A 13574-nucleotide genomic window follows, 5' to 3' on the forward strand; every position below is an offset into this window, starting at 1 on the left:
TTACTGTATTTTTGATCGAATATATGCATCCTTGGTGAGCAGAAGAGACTTTTAGAAATATTACACAAATCTTATAGGCCCCAAACATTTAAACACGAGTGTACATTCTACAGTATATTCTGTTAAAGTAATAAGAAAAATATAAATTATCTACTAAACTAGTAAAATGTTTATATATTTAAAAGCAGCAGCAGCTTCTGAATTGTTACAAACTTCTATCATAACTTTAGAGAATGTGAGCAACAATTGCCTTAAAATCCAGCACAACTGCACAAATGCACAATTCAAAATCCACCAGGAATAACAGGCCATCCAGTGCTGTAATCTTACATTCTGTACAGTGCAGATGATGTGAATTTTGATGCAAGAACGTATATCAGTACAAAAACATTTCTGTCTCTCTTCTATCCCATCAGTTTCTCTCCCTCATATCATCTCTCTCTCTCTCTCAGTCAGCAAAGATGTTTAACTACGCAAGATGGAAGAACGCATGCGACTACATCTTCATCCTGTTTGCTGCGATCTTCATCGTCACACGCCTCATCATCTTCCCTTTCCGGTACATCTCATTTCTCTCTCTCTCTCTCTCTCTCTCTCTCTCTCTCTCTCTCTCTCTCTCTCTCTCTCTCTCTCTCTCTCTCTCTCTCGCTCTCTCTCTCTCTCTCTCCTCTCTCTCTCTCTCTCTCTCTCTCTCTCTCTCTCTCTCTCTCTCTCTCTCTCTCTCTCTCTCTCTCTCTCTGTTTCTGTCCACACACATTGCCATCACCAGTTTCGATTCTGATACAGTTGTGATATATTTCTGTAGCTATAAGCTAGATTATACTTTAGTAAAGCCAGCTGCTAATTATTATAACAAATTCAGCTTCTGTGGGCATTTGGTATAATAAGTAATGTACATAAGTTGATTATGTTTATGTTAAATATATTACATTATATATTTTAACAGTGTTATTCAATAAAACCAAAGTATTACTTGCTTTTGATACTTGATCCAATTATTATTGCCTCATTGTTATACTTATATAAGCATTTTAAAGGCTAAGGTTCATGGTCTATTTTATTACCGCACAAAAAAATAGTAGTATCTGATTGCTCGATTATTTTGCTAAATAATCCACTGATTACTCAAATACCAAAATAATCTTTAGTGACAGCCCTAGATCAGTTAAAAAATGTTTGATCATCAAAGGCTGATCATTTTTAAATAATTAGTGAAATAAAATAAAACATTTCCAGACATATTTGAAGATTTCATAAACGTTAAAAAAATATTACCTCATCTCATTCTTGTGTATCCTCTCGTGAGCTAAGTGTATCGTCACGCCCCTAATAAAATGTAATTTCCCAACAGCAAAAATTGTGGCCAGTGAAAATGCAGTGAAAGTGACTTTGGAAAACCACTAGCCACAGCCACTTGACCAAACGTAATGTCAAGCCCTGCTCTGTCTATTCTGTCTTTCTCACAGGATCATGTATTGTACGTGGGTGTATCCCGTGACCCTGTACCCTCCTTTCTTCGGATATTACTTCTTTAACGGGCTGCTGATGGTCCTGCTGTGTCTGCACATCTTCTGGGCCGTGCTGATCATACGCTTGGCCTTCCGCTTCTTGAGCAATAACGTACGTCTGTGCAAATTCATATTCACTTTTACACGTATTATATTATATACATATTCACTTTTTTATGTTATTATTATTTTATATCATTATTTCCATTTTATTTTGAGAATACTGAAAGGTTGTACACATGGGAGACCAGCAGTTTGGTCCTGCTTTATATTAGGTGTTTTTAATGTACTTATTACTTATGTTCTTTACTATCCACTTATTTACTTATAGTAAGTAAATTTTATTTATAAAGCACATTCAGCTTGAGCTAACACTAAAACAAAGTGCTGTACAAAACAATCATAAAAATACATTAAAATGAAAATAATAAGAACAAAATAATAAATAAAAAATTTGAATTAGAAAATAGTTACTAATCCTAAAATTAATAAGCAGGAAATGCTGAACTGTAAAAAGATGTTATTATACTTATTGTACATTTCTGATATAGCCTTGTTTTAGAAACATGAACACCCCCCACCCCCGCCCCGCCCCCCGTGCTGCTTTTGAAGTGGGATGCGGGTAATGTTAGGGACAGGGTTGGTTTTTTGGGTATGTTAAAGGGAGGATTAAGATGTAGGGAATGGGCAATGGTGTAATGGTAAATGTATTTAATTATTTATTACAGCTGTAAGTATTATTTAAATATAAGTACAAAGTAAAAACACAATGTGTGTTCACAATAATAATTTAAATATTAATACATAGTAAAGACACTTCATATAAAGGTGGACCCTTCAGCAGGATTCTTTATAGAGAATGTGCTGTTGCAGTCATCAAATCCTAAAAACTAAGGCAGACATGCATTGCATTTTATAGGCATTCAGTGGACAGTCTTTAAAGGTGTTGCTCAGAGGTGACCGCTTGACCAAAGCATCTAAAGACAATAGAAAAAATTACCCCCGACTGTGAGCTCCAGCAAACCTAGTCCCTAAATATAAAAGTACTCCAAAATGATTTTAAAGGGTTAGTTCACCCAAAAATGAAATTGATGTCATTAACGACTCACCCTAATGTTGTTCCACACCCGTAAGACATCCGTTCATCCTCACACACAGTTTAAGATATTTTATATTTAGTCCGACAGCGTATGCAAGTCTATGCACACTATACTGTCCATGTCCAGAAAGGGAATAAAAACATCATCACAGTAGTCCATATGAGACATCAGTTAGTTCATTAGAATCTCTTGAAGCATCGAAAATACATTTTGGTCCAAAAATAACAAAAACTACGACTTTATTCAGCATTGTCTTCTCTTCCACGTTTGTTTTCAAACCTCAAATAAAGATTCAAGCAGAGTCATTAATGACATCAATTTCATTTTTGGGTGAACAAACCCTTTAGGTGTCATGAAACCCCCGTTTTAGCCTGGTCGTTCAAACCTCAAATTAAAAAATAAAGTCTCTAGAAATGGGCATGTAAAGCTGTGGAAAAGTGGGAGTGTAGAGGGGAGAAAACAACCAATAAAAAAAAGACCTGCAGCACACTCATTACACTTGGGGCAGGGGGAATAACATAAATCCATAGATACTTTCTTAGTGTCTCAAAATGGCTCAGTTCACAGTAAATGCTGCTTCACACAAACTCAGTCACTGCATGTGCGGTTTGTCTAGGTTTCCAATTAAGTGTATTTTGGAACGCAAAGTCTGAAGCACGTTGTATTTCATATCAAAGTGTTATCATTTGCATGCTTGGAGCACGTCTCAGCAGCTCGGCTAAAAACCTCAATCTCTATGGTAGGATTTTGGTTTGCTTATAACATACTATACTTCTATGCATATTTAAAGGAACTGTATGTAAGAAATGTATTTCAATTAATCATAAGATGGCCCTGATATGTCACTAGACATTAAGAACTCATGTTCATTTCAAATACTTCTATCACTGACAACAGTAGTCCGGCCAGGATATTGTCATTTAAAAGTTGTTGTTGCAGCCCTTAACTGATGTTGATGTTGACATGTTGTGTTTTGGCCTGAAGCTCCGCCCTCCACCTGTCGACCAATCACGAAGTCAGCAGTGTTTCTGCATCTGGGTTGCCAGATCTGCTCTAGTTACCACAGCTGCAACTACAAACGTTCTGCTGATCCTGCAGCCAATCTGGCAACCTCGAGTCAGGGGGAGAGGGGATAGTGATTGCAGTACCAGTTTTGACCAAAATCTTACATACACTTCCTTTAATATCTAATAACACACTACAGTTAAAATTATAATCAAGCACTTAATAATAGTAACTGTTAGTTCACCCAAAAATGAAAATTCTGTGATTAATTCCTCACCCTCATGTCGTACGACACCCGTCAAACCGTTCATCTTCGGAACACAAATTAAGATATTTTTGTTGAAATCCGATGGTTTAGAAAGGCCTTCATTGACACCAATGTCATTTCCTCTCTCAAGACCCATAAAAGGCACTAAAGATATCGCCACAAAGCCCATCTCACTACAGTGGCTCTACAATCATTTTATGAAACAAGGAGAATAGTTTTTGTGTGCAAAAAACCTAAAATTATATAGTGATGGCTGATATCAAAACACTGGTTCATAAAACTTTAAAGTGTTATGAATCAGTTTATCGATTCATGATTCGGATCGCGTGTTTTGAAATCGGCCATCATAAGTAGTTATTCCGTTTTTTTGTTTTTGCGCACAAAAAATATTCTCAGCGCTTCATAAAAACTATTCTAGCTATCAAAATCCAGTGTTCTGTATTTTGCGTACGTGAGTTTTTGTTGTAGATGTCTATAAAAAAATAAAAAAATAAAAAATTATAAAATTGTGTACCGTGCTAATTAATTGAGATTTCTTACAGCTCTTACAGGTTGTTGGCCTTGTCTGTTTCGTTGCTTCTATTGCTCTCCCCTTTTTTGTAAGTCGCTTTGGATAAAAGCGTCTGCTAAATGATCAAATGTAAATGTATTCTAAGAACACTTTTAAAAAGGGCTTAACTTGAAATAATATTAAATTAAAGGTGCAGTGTGTACATTTTAGCTGCATTTGTGGTTATGCACTGACACCCGCTCACCACTCCCTTTCGAAGCACATAGAGAAGCTACGGAGACCATTTATGGCTGAGGTGTCCAATCTTGCTCCTGGAGGGCCACTGTCCTGCAGAGTTTAGCTCCAACCCCAGTGAAACACAGCTGAACCATCTAATCAAGGTCTTAATAGGCGTATTAGAAACTTCCAGCAGGTGTGTTGAGGCAAGCTGGAGCTAAACTCTGCAGGACAGCGGCCCTCCAGCACCGAGTTTGGACACCCCTGGTGACCTGCTCAGCGCCGTCTCTCACGCCAGACGGGCACATAATACACGCAAGCTCAATTTTGAATCGACCTCTGACAGAAGAACTGCACGATGAGTGTATCTTGTAGCACAGGGTGAAATCAGTACATTCACGATTTAAGGGAAATATAGGCTAATATGAATTTAATCGCCGCGGACAGGCGCCGAATGCCGCCGCCGGTGTGTGTTAGAATTTTAAAGGCGCGACTCGTCCGGTGCGAAGCTCAGCGCCCTTTAAGGGATCAAACTGCCTGCCTCTCAATCAGCTCCCTAGTTCATTAGTCAGGGCACTGATCAGGACATAAGTCAATGGGCTGACTCCCTGATCAGTGCCCTGACTACTGAACTAGGGAGCTGATTGAGACGTACCCCAATAATATTGAGCACCCTCATATTGCCAAAATGGTATGATCCTTGTTTCATAACACCCGCGAAGATTCGACTGTGAGATCGGTGGTCGAATCGGGTCCCGCATATCGATGCATCGAATCTTTGGCTATAAGGGGTCACCCCTAATATATATATATAATCTTTTAATAGATCCTTATAAATATTACACCCTGCACCTTTAAATAAGGTCAGACAAGTTTGCTACAAGATGAAGGGGAGTGAACGATGACAGAAGTTTCTATTTGGGGGGGAACAATCCTTTTAAATTGGTTGCCTTTCTATCTTTGTGTATATATCTGAAGAAGTGATTCTCTCCTGTTCTTACTCAACAGTCATCGGTAGAAGACGAGAGGTCCGATAGAGACGAGACAGATGAGTCCGAGGAGGAAGAGGAGATGAAAAATGGAGAGATAAAGAAAAACGGACCAGCTCAGAATGGCCACGCTACGTATAACAACAACCACTCGAAAACAGAGTGAGGGGACAGGAAGGAGAAAGGCTCATAAAACACACAGACTCTCCTGAAGCAGATCAGAGAGGAGTGAAGAACAGAGGAACAGATCATCGCTTTGTACACTACAGAGTACAGACAAACACACGCACACACAGGCAGTAAAAGTCATCACATGAACACAGGCACATCGCTCACAAGTGCCAAACGGGGAGCAATGCTGCCTTAGGAGCAGATCACCTAAAAATTAATATCATTTACTAATGTTGTTCCAAACCTCTATGACTTTCTTGATGTTATTTATAGCAGAACGTCCAAACTGTTCTCGCCTATAGAATGAAAGTCAATGGTGGCCACAGTAGCGTCGAAGCTGTTCTATGAGTTGAAATGAAGCGCTCATTTCGGGATGCAGACTTCTTTTATGGTGAATTCTAAAGCTAATTTTATTGTATGGAAGAGAGCAGCTCAGACATTATGCTGAACTTTTATTTTGATGTCCTAAATATAAAAGCCATATGGGTTGTGGACAACATGATGACAGAACACTTATTTTAGGTGACCTGTCCCTTTAAACAGTGCCTTCCTTTGCTCTTTTAAATGCCTTGTTTTTTTTTCTTTTCTTCTTTTTTAAAAACTTAAACTGCAGTCTCTTTTTCCTCACAATTGCAAGTTTGTATCTTGCAAATTCTGACTTTTTATAAACTCAGAATTGCAAGAAATAAAGTTGGAATTGCGAGTTTATATCTCACAATGTCTTTTTTCTCTCCCAGAATCATGATATATAAACCTTCAGTTGCAAGTTCGAATGTTTTCTCTGAATATCAGCGCTGGTTCCGGAAAATTGTTTCCATTCTTTCCCATAGGATTCCCATAGAAAAATGTCTTTGTTAAAGCGCTATATGCGCTTTTGTAACCAAGCCAATCAGCTATGAGGTTAGTAACAACTAGGGCTGTCCTCGACTAAGGATTTAGACAATCGAATCAGAATTGTCGAATCTCTCTATGGTCGACTGATAGTCGAATCATCTGTGTGTGTGAATGGGTTGGGAGGGGCACGACACTTGTCAGCAGAAGGGTAAAACTATTTTTATTTTCCTTTACACACTGCACACAGCAAACACTTTTAATAAAGCGACCAAAACTGCCTGCCAATTAACAGACGAACTGACAATGGCTTTCTTATTTAGGTTTAAATAGCCTAAAAGGTAATGTGGTGGATAAACATTCATAAACCGTTTTCTCATAACATGTTAAAGCCACGATCGAAATACAGAACATCACACAAATATATAAAAGAACATTTTGATAAATAAACCTAAAAAAAATACCTGCCTAGAGAGGAAAAGAACACTTTGAGTGCGTTTACATGCACGTTATTCAGCCGACTGTGCCTAAAGCGGGTGAAGGACGCGAAGCTCAGCCCCGCGCCTCAGGATCTCACTCACACCGCCACCTGACGCGCACACGCGAGCTCAATTTTGAATTGACTGACAGATGAGCTGCACGAAAGCGATCTGTGGTGCGGCAGGATTTTAAACAACTTCCTGAGTGGCCGCGGACAGGCGCTGAATGCTGCCGCCGGTGTGTGTACACTCAATGAACGTGTTCTAATTTTAAAGGCGTGAGTGTGAAGCTCAGCGCCCTTAAAGGGGTCGCACACCGATGCTCAGCTCAGTGCTGCGACACGTCTTTAAAATATTGAGCACTCCCATATTGCCAAAATGGTATGATCCTCGTTTCATAACACCCGCGAAGATTCGACCTGGAGATCGGTGGTCGAATCAGGCTCCGCATATCGATGCATCGAATCTTCGACTTTTCGGGGTCACCCCTATTAACAACATTACAAACATTGATTTTAAGCAAAAAGTATGTGCAAATTGGACAAAAATGCAAAGTTTCAAGACTGTGTACTTCACAGCTTTAGTGACAGAAAGAACTACAATCCCATGAAGCATTGCAAACAGCATAATCAAATAAAAAAATGAAAAGAAATATACATTAAAGGTGCACTATGCAACTTTCCGTCCACTAGAGGGCGCCTATTCAAGACAAATGCGTAATTTGATGACGCAAAGTTTGAACGCAGCATCTTGGGAGATATGGTCTTCACATCACAGCCGGTGGAAAATAGGACTCGGGCAGAAATCACATTCATGCATGCGGTTATTAACGTTACTGTAGTCTAAAGCAGAGCAGGACCGAGTGTTATGGACCTGAGCACGGCTGCTGGAGCGATTGTTAAACAAATACCCGCCTCGCGAATACCGGGACTTTTATTATGACAGGACGGGACACAGTCGCCGGGCGCCTGCACAGATCCGCTCTTCCGGTTATGATTATGAGGTAAAGCAGCTCTGTTCATCATATTAGATACATTTAAGTGTGTTGAAAATGATGTTATGACGTTACTCCGTGCGTTCACTTGTTCACACTGCTAAGAGTAAAGCGCTCCTGCCAAATAAAAGCCGAAACCGAGGGTAGCGCAGATATGACGCAATTGACAGGCGACTCCCTCAAACGCTATGCTGAAACGTCCCGGTCATTGGTTAAATAGCAATTTTCTCACGATTTACAAATAGTTGGAAACATTTGGGATATTGTAAGTTCTCAACTGAACAAAATATATAACACTGGCCTAGTGGTTTTTGGATATTTTACTGCAAAAATACTACATAGTGCACCTTTAACAAATCATGTACCAATTTACATGTACTCATTTACAAATGTTGATTATATATATATATATATATTAAAAATTTAAGTTAATTGCAAAATGTGTATTCATAGATACCGATATTTAGGTATTTGTGGAGCGTATGGAGATTCGATTGCATCATTTGCAATGAGCTAAACAGCTTTGTTGGGCTGTTTTGCTTTAATTGGTGGCATTTTCTGTACAGCATCATGGGTAATGTAGTTTTTTTTTTTTTTTTTACTAAGTTGAAATAATGCAAACTGACAGCTTCAACTAAATCAAATACCATCGATTAACAACATTGTTGCTCACAATAGGCCTGCCTTCATAAGTTTATAAGTTATTGTTCAAAATCTATTTCATGGAGAAAATAAATGGAGTTTTTACTTCCGGAGTCATGCTGCTGCACTCCATCATTAGATATTAACAAACACTTGTATATTCTGTGTTGGTAACAAGCTTTCATACTTTCCAGAGTATGACTATGCTTCTACATTGTTTTCAGTCACAACTGAAGTGCATACCATGTGGATACGTTTTAGCTTGAAGGTGCTTTCACAAAATAGCTCCATTGCCTTTTGTCAGTAGCGTGGTGATTTATGAACAGCTCATACAGAAGTCACTTTTAAATCAAGCCGATTTCTGTTTGTCAACGAGGCAAAGCCATGTTCAATATGCGTCAAAATCTCTCACCCTCATGCGAAACCCCCGATCGCATGGATTCCTATTGAAATTACTGGATTTCACCACAACCGTACAACAGTAAATGTGACCAGTACTATACAGCGAGAACAGTTTTTACTTCTATAAATACTTCCATCTTTGTTTTATGTCATTTAAAACTGCACTCAGTATGTTTTCCTCATTGCATTGCTATAAACCCAAGACGACTGCCATATCAGCCAGCGCATTATAAACAAAAAATGACTGAGTGCACCTTTAAATATGGCTACTGTGCCAAATTTACACACAGTAAGTGTAAACCAAAGGAAAACCATGCGTACACTGCCATAATATAGCAAACCACTACCATGAAGCGACTCCCCACTTTATGATATTAACCAATATTTATTATTATTCCAAACACATATTGGATAAAGTTGTAGCATGTTCGTTGTCGCACAGATTCTGAATATTCACAAGCCGCAAACCAAAGATAGAAAGAATGAGTAAAAGTGTGTGAGGTGGAGCTGTTTTCTCCCCTTGAAACTTTTTTCTTTCTTAAGATGAACTCTTCTCAGTTCTCTGTGGTGGAGTTTTTGAGAGGTTCTTCTGACTCAAAGCGGCCAGTACTCTCTACATTTGTACAGATCAATCATGGACGCCGCTCCGTCAACACCTCTGACTAACCTGCTTTATTCTGAGTGTCTCATTCACATTTCATCAGTCCTTCTCTGATTTCATCATTCCTCCCATTGTCCTCTGTACATCGTTTCAAATTCAGATTACAGTGTTATCTTTATTTTGTATTTTCCTGTGTTTTTGTAATATGATAATATTATTGTGGAGAATGTTAACAATAAAATACAAGAATGCGAGTCACACCTGATGCGTTTGTCTGATTGATGTCTCCTTCATACTAAAGTGCATTAAAAATAATTGATTATGATTTTATGATTTTACCGTCCGACGTCATTTGCCAGTTATACTTTCTGCGCAAGATGAATATGGAAGGCGGTCTGGCGGTACCTAGATATTTAAAGGGTTACTTCAGCGATTAGTATATCGCTTTGTATCAGTAGAAACCCTGGAGTATATTCAAATGATTGTGCTTTCCCCCCTCATATCCCCCTGAGACAAGAGATTTATGCATTTTATTTCTGGAAAAATTCCTCCTATGATGCAAATTGACGATATTTGGAGGAATGTTTGCCCAAAGGCTAAAGACTACAGCCAGCAGAGGGAGCCATTTCCGCATGTTTTGAACCCGTGCATGGGGGATGGAGATCACACTCACAGCTCAGCTGGCAGCTACAGGCACTCATTTAAACGGAGCTATGGTGAGCAATGTAAGTCTTTTAACTTCTCAAATTAATTTCTATGAAAGTTAAGCTTGCAAAGGCATGAACTGAAACGCACGAGACGTTGTGAATGTATGCCGCGAGTGTAGTCGCGATTACCTCAGCTCTCATCACGAGAGCTCATTCAGCTCATTTATCTCACTCCTGCAGTCAGTGCTCAGTGCTGTGAGACTCGCGCGGTGACTCACTCATTATATTGAACACACACGTTCAGTTTTTAATTGTAGTGTCTTCTCTAACTCAGTCACAGTAATCAAGTTGGTGGCTTTGGGCGTGGCCTCACAGGGCAGCGAAGCATTCTGGGAATTGTAGTCTTTCATCTCCATGAGACAAAAATACATTTTCTGTCTTTTCTCAGTCTAGAAGGCACCTAATTCAAAAATAATTTCACCTTTCTACTTCATTGATGACCCAGTTTAAATACAGATTCATCTTCCCAGCGCTGAAGTACCCCTTTAACTTTATAACGTGTTATTTTGGATATTTTTGGTCCAAAAATTAAAAAGCTTCAGAAGGTCTTTATAAAAGCTGCACTATGTAACTTTTTATCCTTCCCCTAGAGGATGCCTATTCTAAACAAAGGCGTAGTTTGATGACGCCAGGTTTGAGCGTAGAATCTTGGGACATGTGGTCTTCACCTCACAGCCGGTGGAGAAGAATCGGGATAGGGGGACGGGCAGAAATCATGTTCATGGATGTCTGTAGTGTGAAGCAGAGCAGGACCGAGTGTTGAGGAGCTGAACACGGCCGCTGGAGCGATTGTTGCACAAACACACGGCTCGCGAGCAGCGGGACTTTTATTTTGACGGGACACAGTCGCCGGCGCCATTTCCGCTTCTCCGGCAGCTTGGTTTATCATAGTAGATACATTTAAGTGTGTTTAAAATTATGTTATGACATTACTCTTTGCATTCGCTCAGCGGCTGCTGTGACTTGTTCACACTGCTAAGAGTAAAGCGCTTCTGCAGAATAAAACCGGAAACCGAGGGTAACGCAGATATGACGCAATTGACAGGCGACTCCCTCAGAAGCCCCGGCTCCTTGGTTAAAAAAGCAATTTTCTCACAATTTACAAATAGGTCGAAACATTCGGGATATTGTAAAAACTCAACTGAACAAAATATATAACACTGGCCTGGTGGTTTTTGGATATTTTACTGCAAAAATCCTACATAGTGCACCTTTAACTCCCTGAAGTTCTGTGTAGAGTACATTCATAATGGATGGATGCACTTTTTGACCTTCAAACCTGTGAACCCCGTTCACTGCCATTATAAAGCTTGGAGACATCAAGATATTTATTAATATAAATAGTGTTCATCAGAAAGAAAAATGTCATATACCTAGGATGGCTTAAGAGAGAGTAAATCATGGTCCATTTAACATAAATTTAAATTATAATACATTTTCATTGAATTGCAATAACAGGCAATTAAGTGTTCAAAAACATAACATGTTGACAGTTTCCCTATGTAGGCTACTCGTATATATTTATAAGTATAACGGTCATAATTCGCGAAATCCGTCTAGTGAAAGCTGTCGAAGTCAATGAACTTCAGCTCCGTGTGTTGGGCAGGCAAGGACCCTCTGAAACGGAATGCAGATCGTGAATTTCACGCAAAGACATTTTTAAAGAATGGGAGGAATGCCACTCGAGAGTCTTTTCCGCGTGGAGTCATGTGACCTCCAGAGGCTAGGCTACTGCGATTGGTTACTGGTTACTATATGCATGCATGCTATGGTACATTGTTTTGTAAGTACCGACCGTGAAATCTGAGTGATAATATTTGCTTTTTAATGCACGTTCCTGTCTTATTTTGCATGATTCATCGGTGCACCTTAATCTAATAATACAAATAATAATACTTCAATATTGATCTGTTAATTAAATATAAACACTCTTTCAGCACTCTTTTCTTTCTCTTTTAATTTAACCCCTTCCCTCAAACGAGCGAACTGTCATAGGCTATGTCTGATATTTATTCAGGCTATATCATACAGTGTTTACAATTTATAACGAAAAAAAATTGCACATATGATGACTCTAATAACAAAATTATAATCGCCACACGCACTGAACATAAAATACTATAGGTCATGTTGAATGTTATGCTGTTGTGCATATTTTATTTGTTATATTTGGGATATTTATAATATGTTTTACTACTACTACTATTTTAAAACTTAAAAAAAAAGAAAAAAAGAAGAAAAAAGAAGAAATTACTTTGTAATTTCAATCCCATTTCAAATAAATTCCCATTTATTGGATATTTTATTGAAATGATTGTTTTACAAAAATATTGGCAGAGCAATAACATGTCAATTCAATGATAGAAATAAAAATGAAAAACATCCAATATATATATATATATAAAATAACAGAATGCTATTTAAAACAAGACTTTGAAAACTTTAGTAGCAAAGCCCATTTCTGGCACTTAAGGGGGGAAAAGACATAAAAAGTAGAAATTATCATTTTAAACTTATAATTGTGACTTTATATGTCATAATTAAGATTTACCAGAGTTTGTGGGAAAATGGACTCCCTAAAGAAACTTTTCAAAGCTTCGAATCAATTGAACCAATTGTTTAGCAAAATGATTCACTGTTTTGAAGCTTTCGAAACGCCACACGCTGGCGACACCTGCTGGCCAGAATGAACCAACTAAGGAACTGCAATAAACATGCATAAATCACCCTTTAAAAAACACATAGCAAAGATTTTACTTGCAATACAAATTATCAACTGCAGTTAACTAATCATCCAATGAGATAAAATATAAAGTGTCAGACTCTGAGTAATATGTGTTATTTAATCAATTTTCAGGGCTTGTTTAGTTTGTTCCATGGATTCATCAGTTAAACAGGCCAATAAGATACTATTAACTACTATTTTTCCTTTTAATCATAATAATGTCTAATCAAAACGTGTACAAATGTATAAAACAAATAAATCAGAGAATGAAATTGCGAAACCGTTATGGCGCAACGAAGCCTCGTTTACTGAAATCACGTGACTTTGGCAGTTGATTCGAAACAAAAGATTCGAACAGGTTTCGAAGCTTCACGCTCGCTCGTTTGTTTCAGAGTGGCGTGTCTGGCTCGCGCAGAGTCTCTAGT

The 13574-nt window shown here is 38.4% G+C and overlaps 1 protein-coding gene across 1 annotated transcript in view; it reads left to right on the top strand.

The window, feature by feature from the left end:
* Positions 1 to 8482, top strand: part of cers2b (ceramide synthase 2b) — a 54804-nt gene extending 46322 nt beyond the window's left edge. The window contains exons 9-11 of the mRNA XM_067449266.1: positions 453 to 559; positions 1467 to 1620; positions 5617 to 8482. Coding sequence (XP_067305367.1) covers positions 453 to 559; positions 1467 to 1620; positions 5617 to 5763 — 408 coding nt within the window. The 3' untranslated portion in view covers positions 5764 to 8482. The remainder of the gene's footprint in view (positions 1 to 452; positions 560 to 1466; positions 1621 to 5616) is intronic.
* Positions 8483 to 13574: the final 5092 nt, after the last annotated feature.

This window comes from Pseudorasbora parva, chromosome 7 (assembly GCF_024679245.1).
Source record: "Pseudorasbora parva isolate DD20220531a chromosome 7, ASM2467924v1, whole genome shotgun sequence".
Lineage (NCBI taxonomy): Eukaryota > Metazoa > Chordata > Actinopteri > Cypriniformes > Gobionidae > Pseudorasbora > Pseudorasbora parva.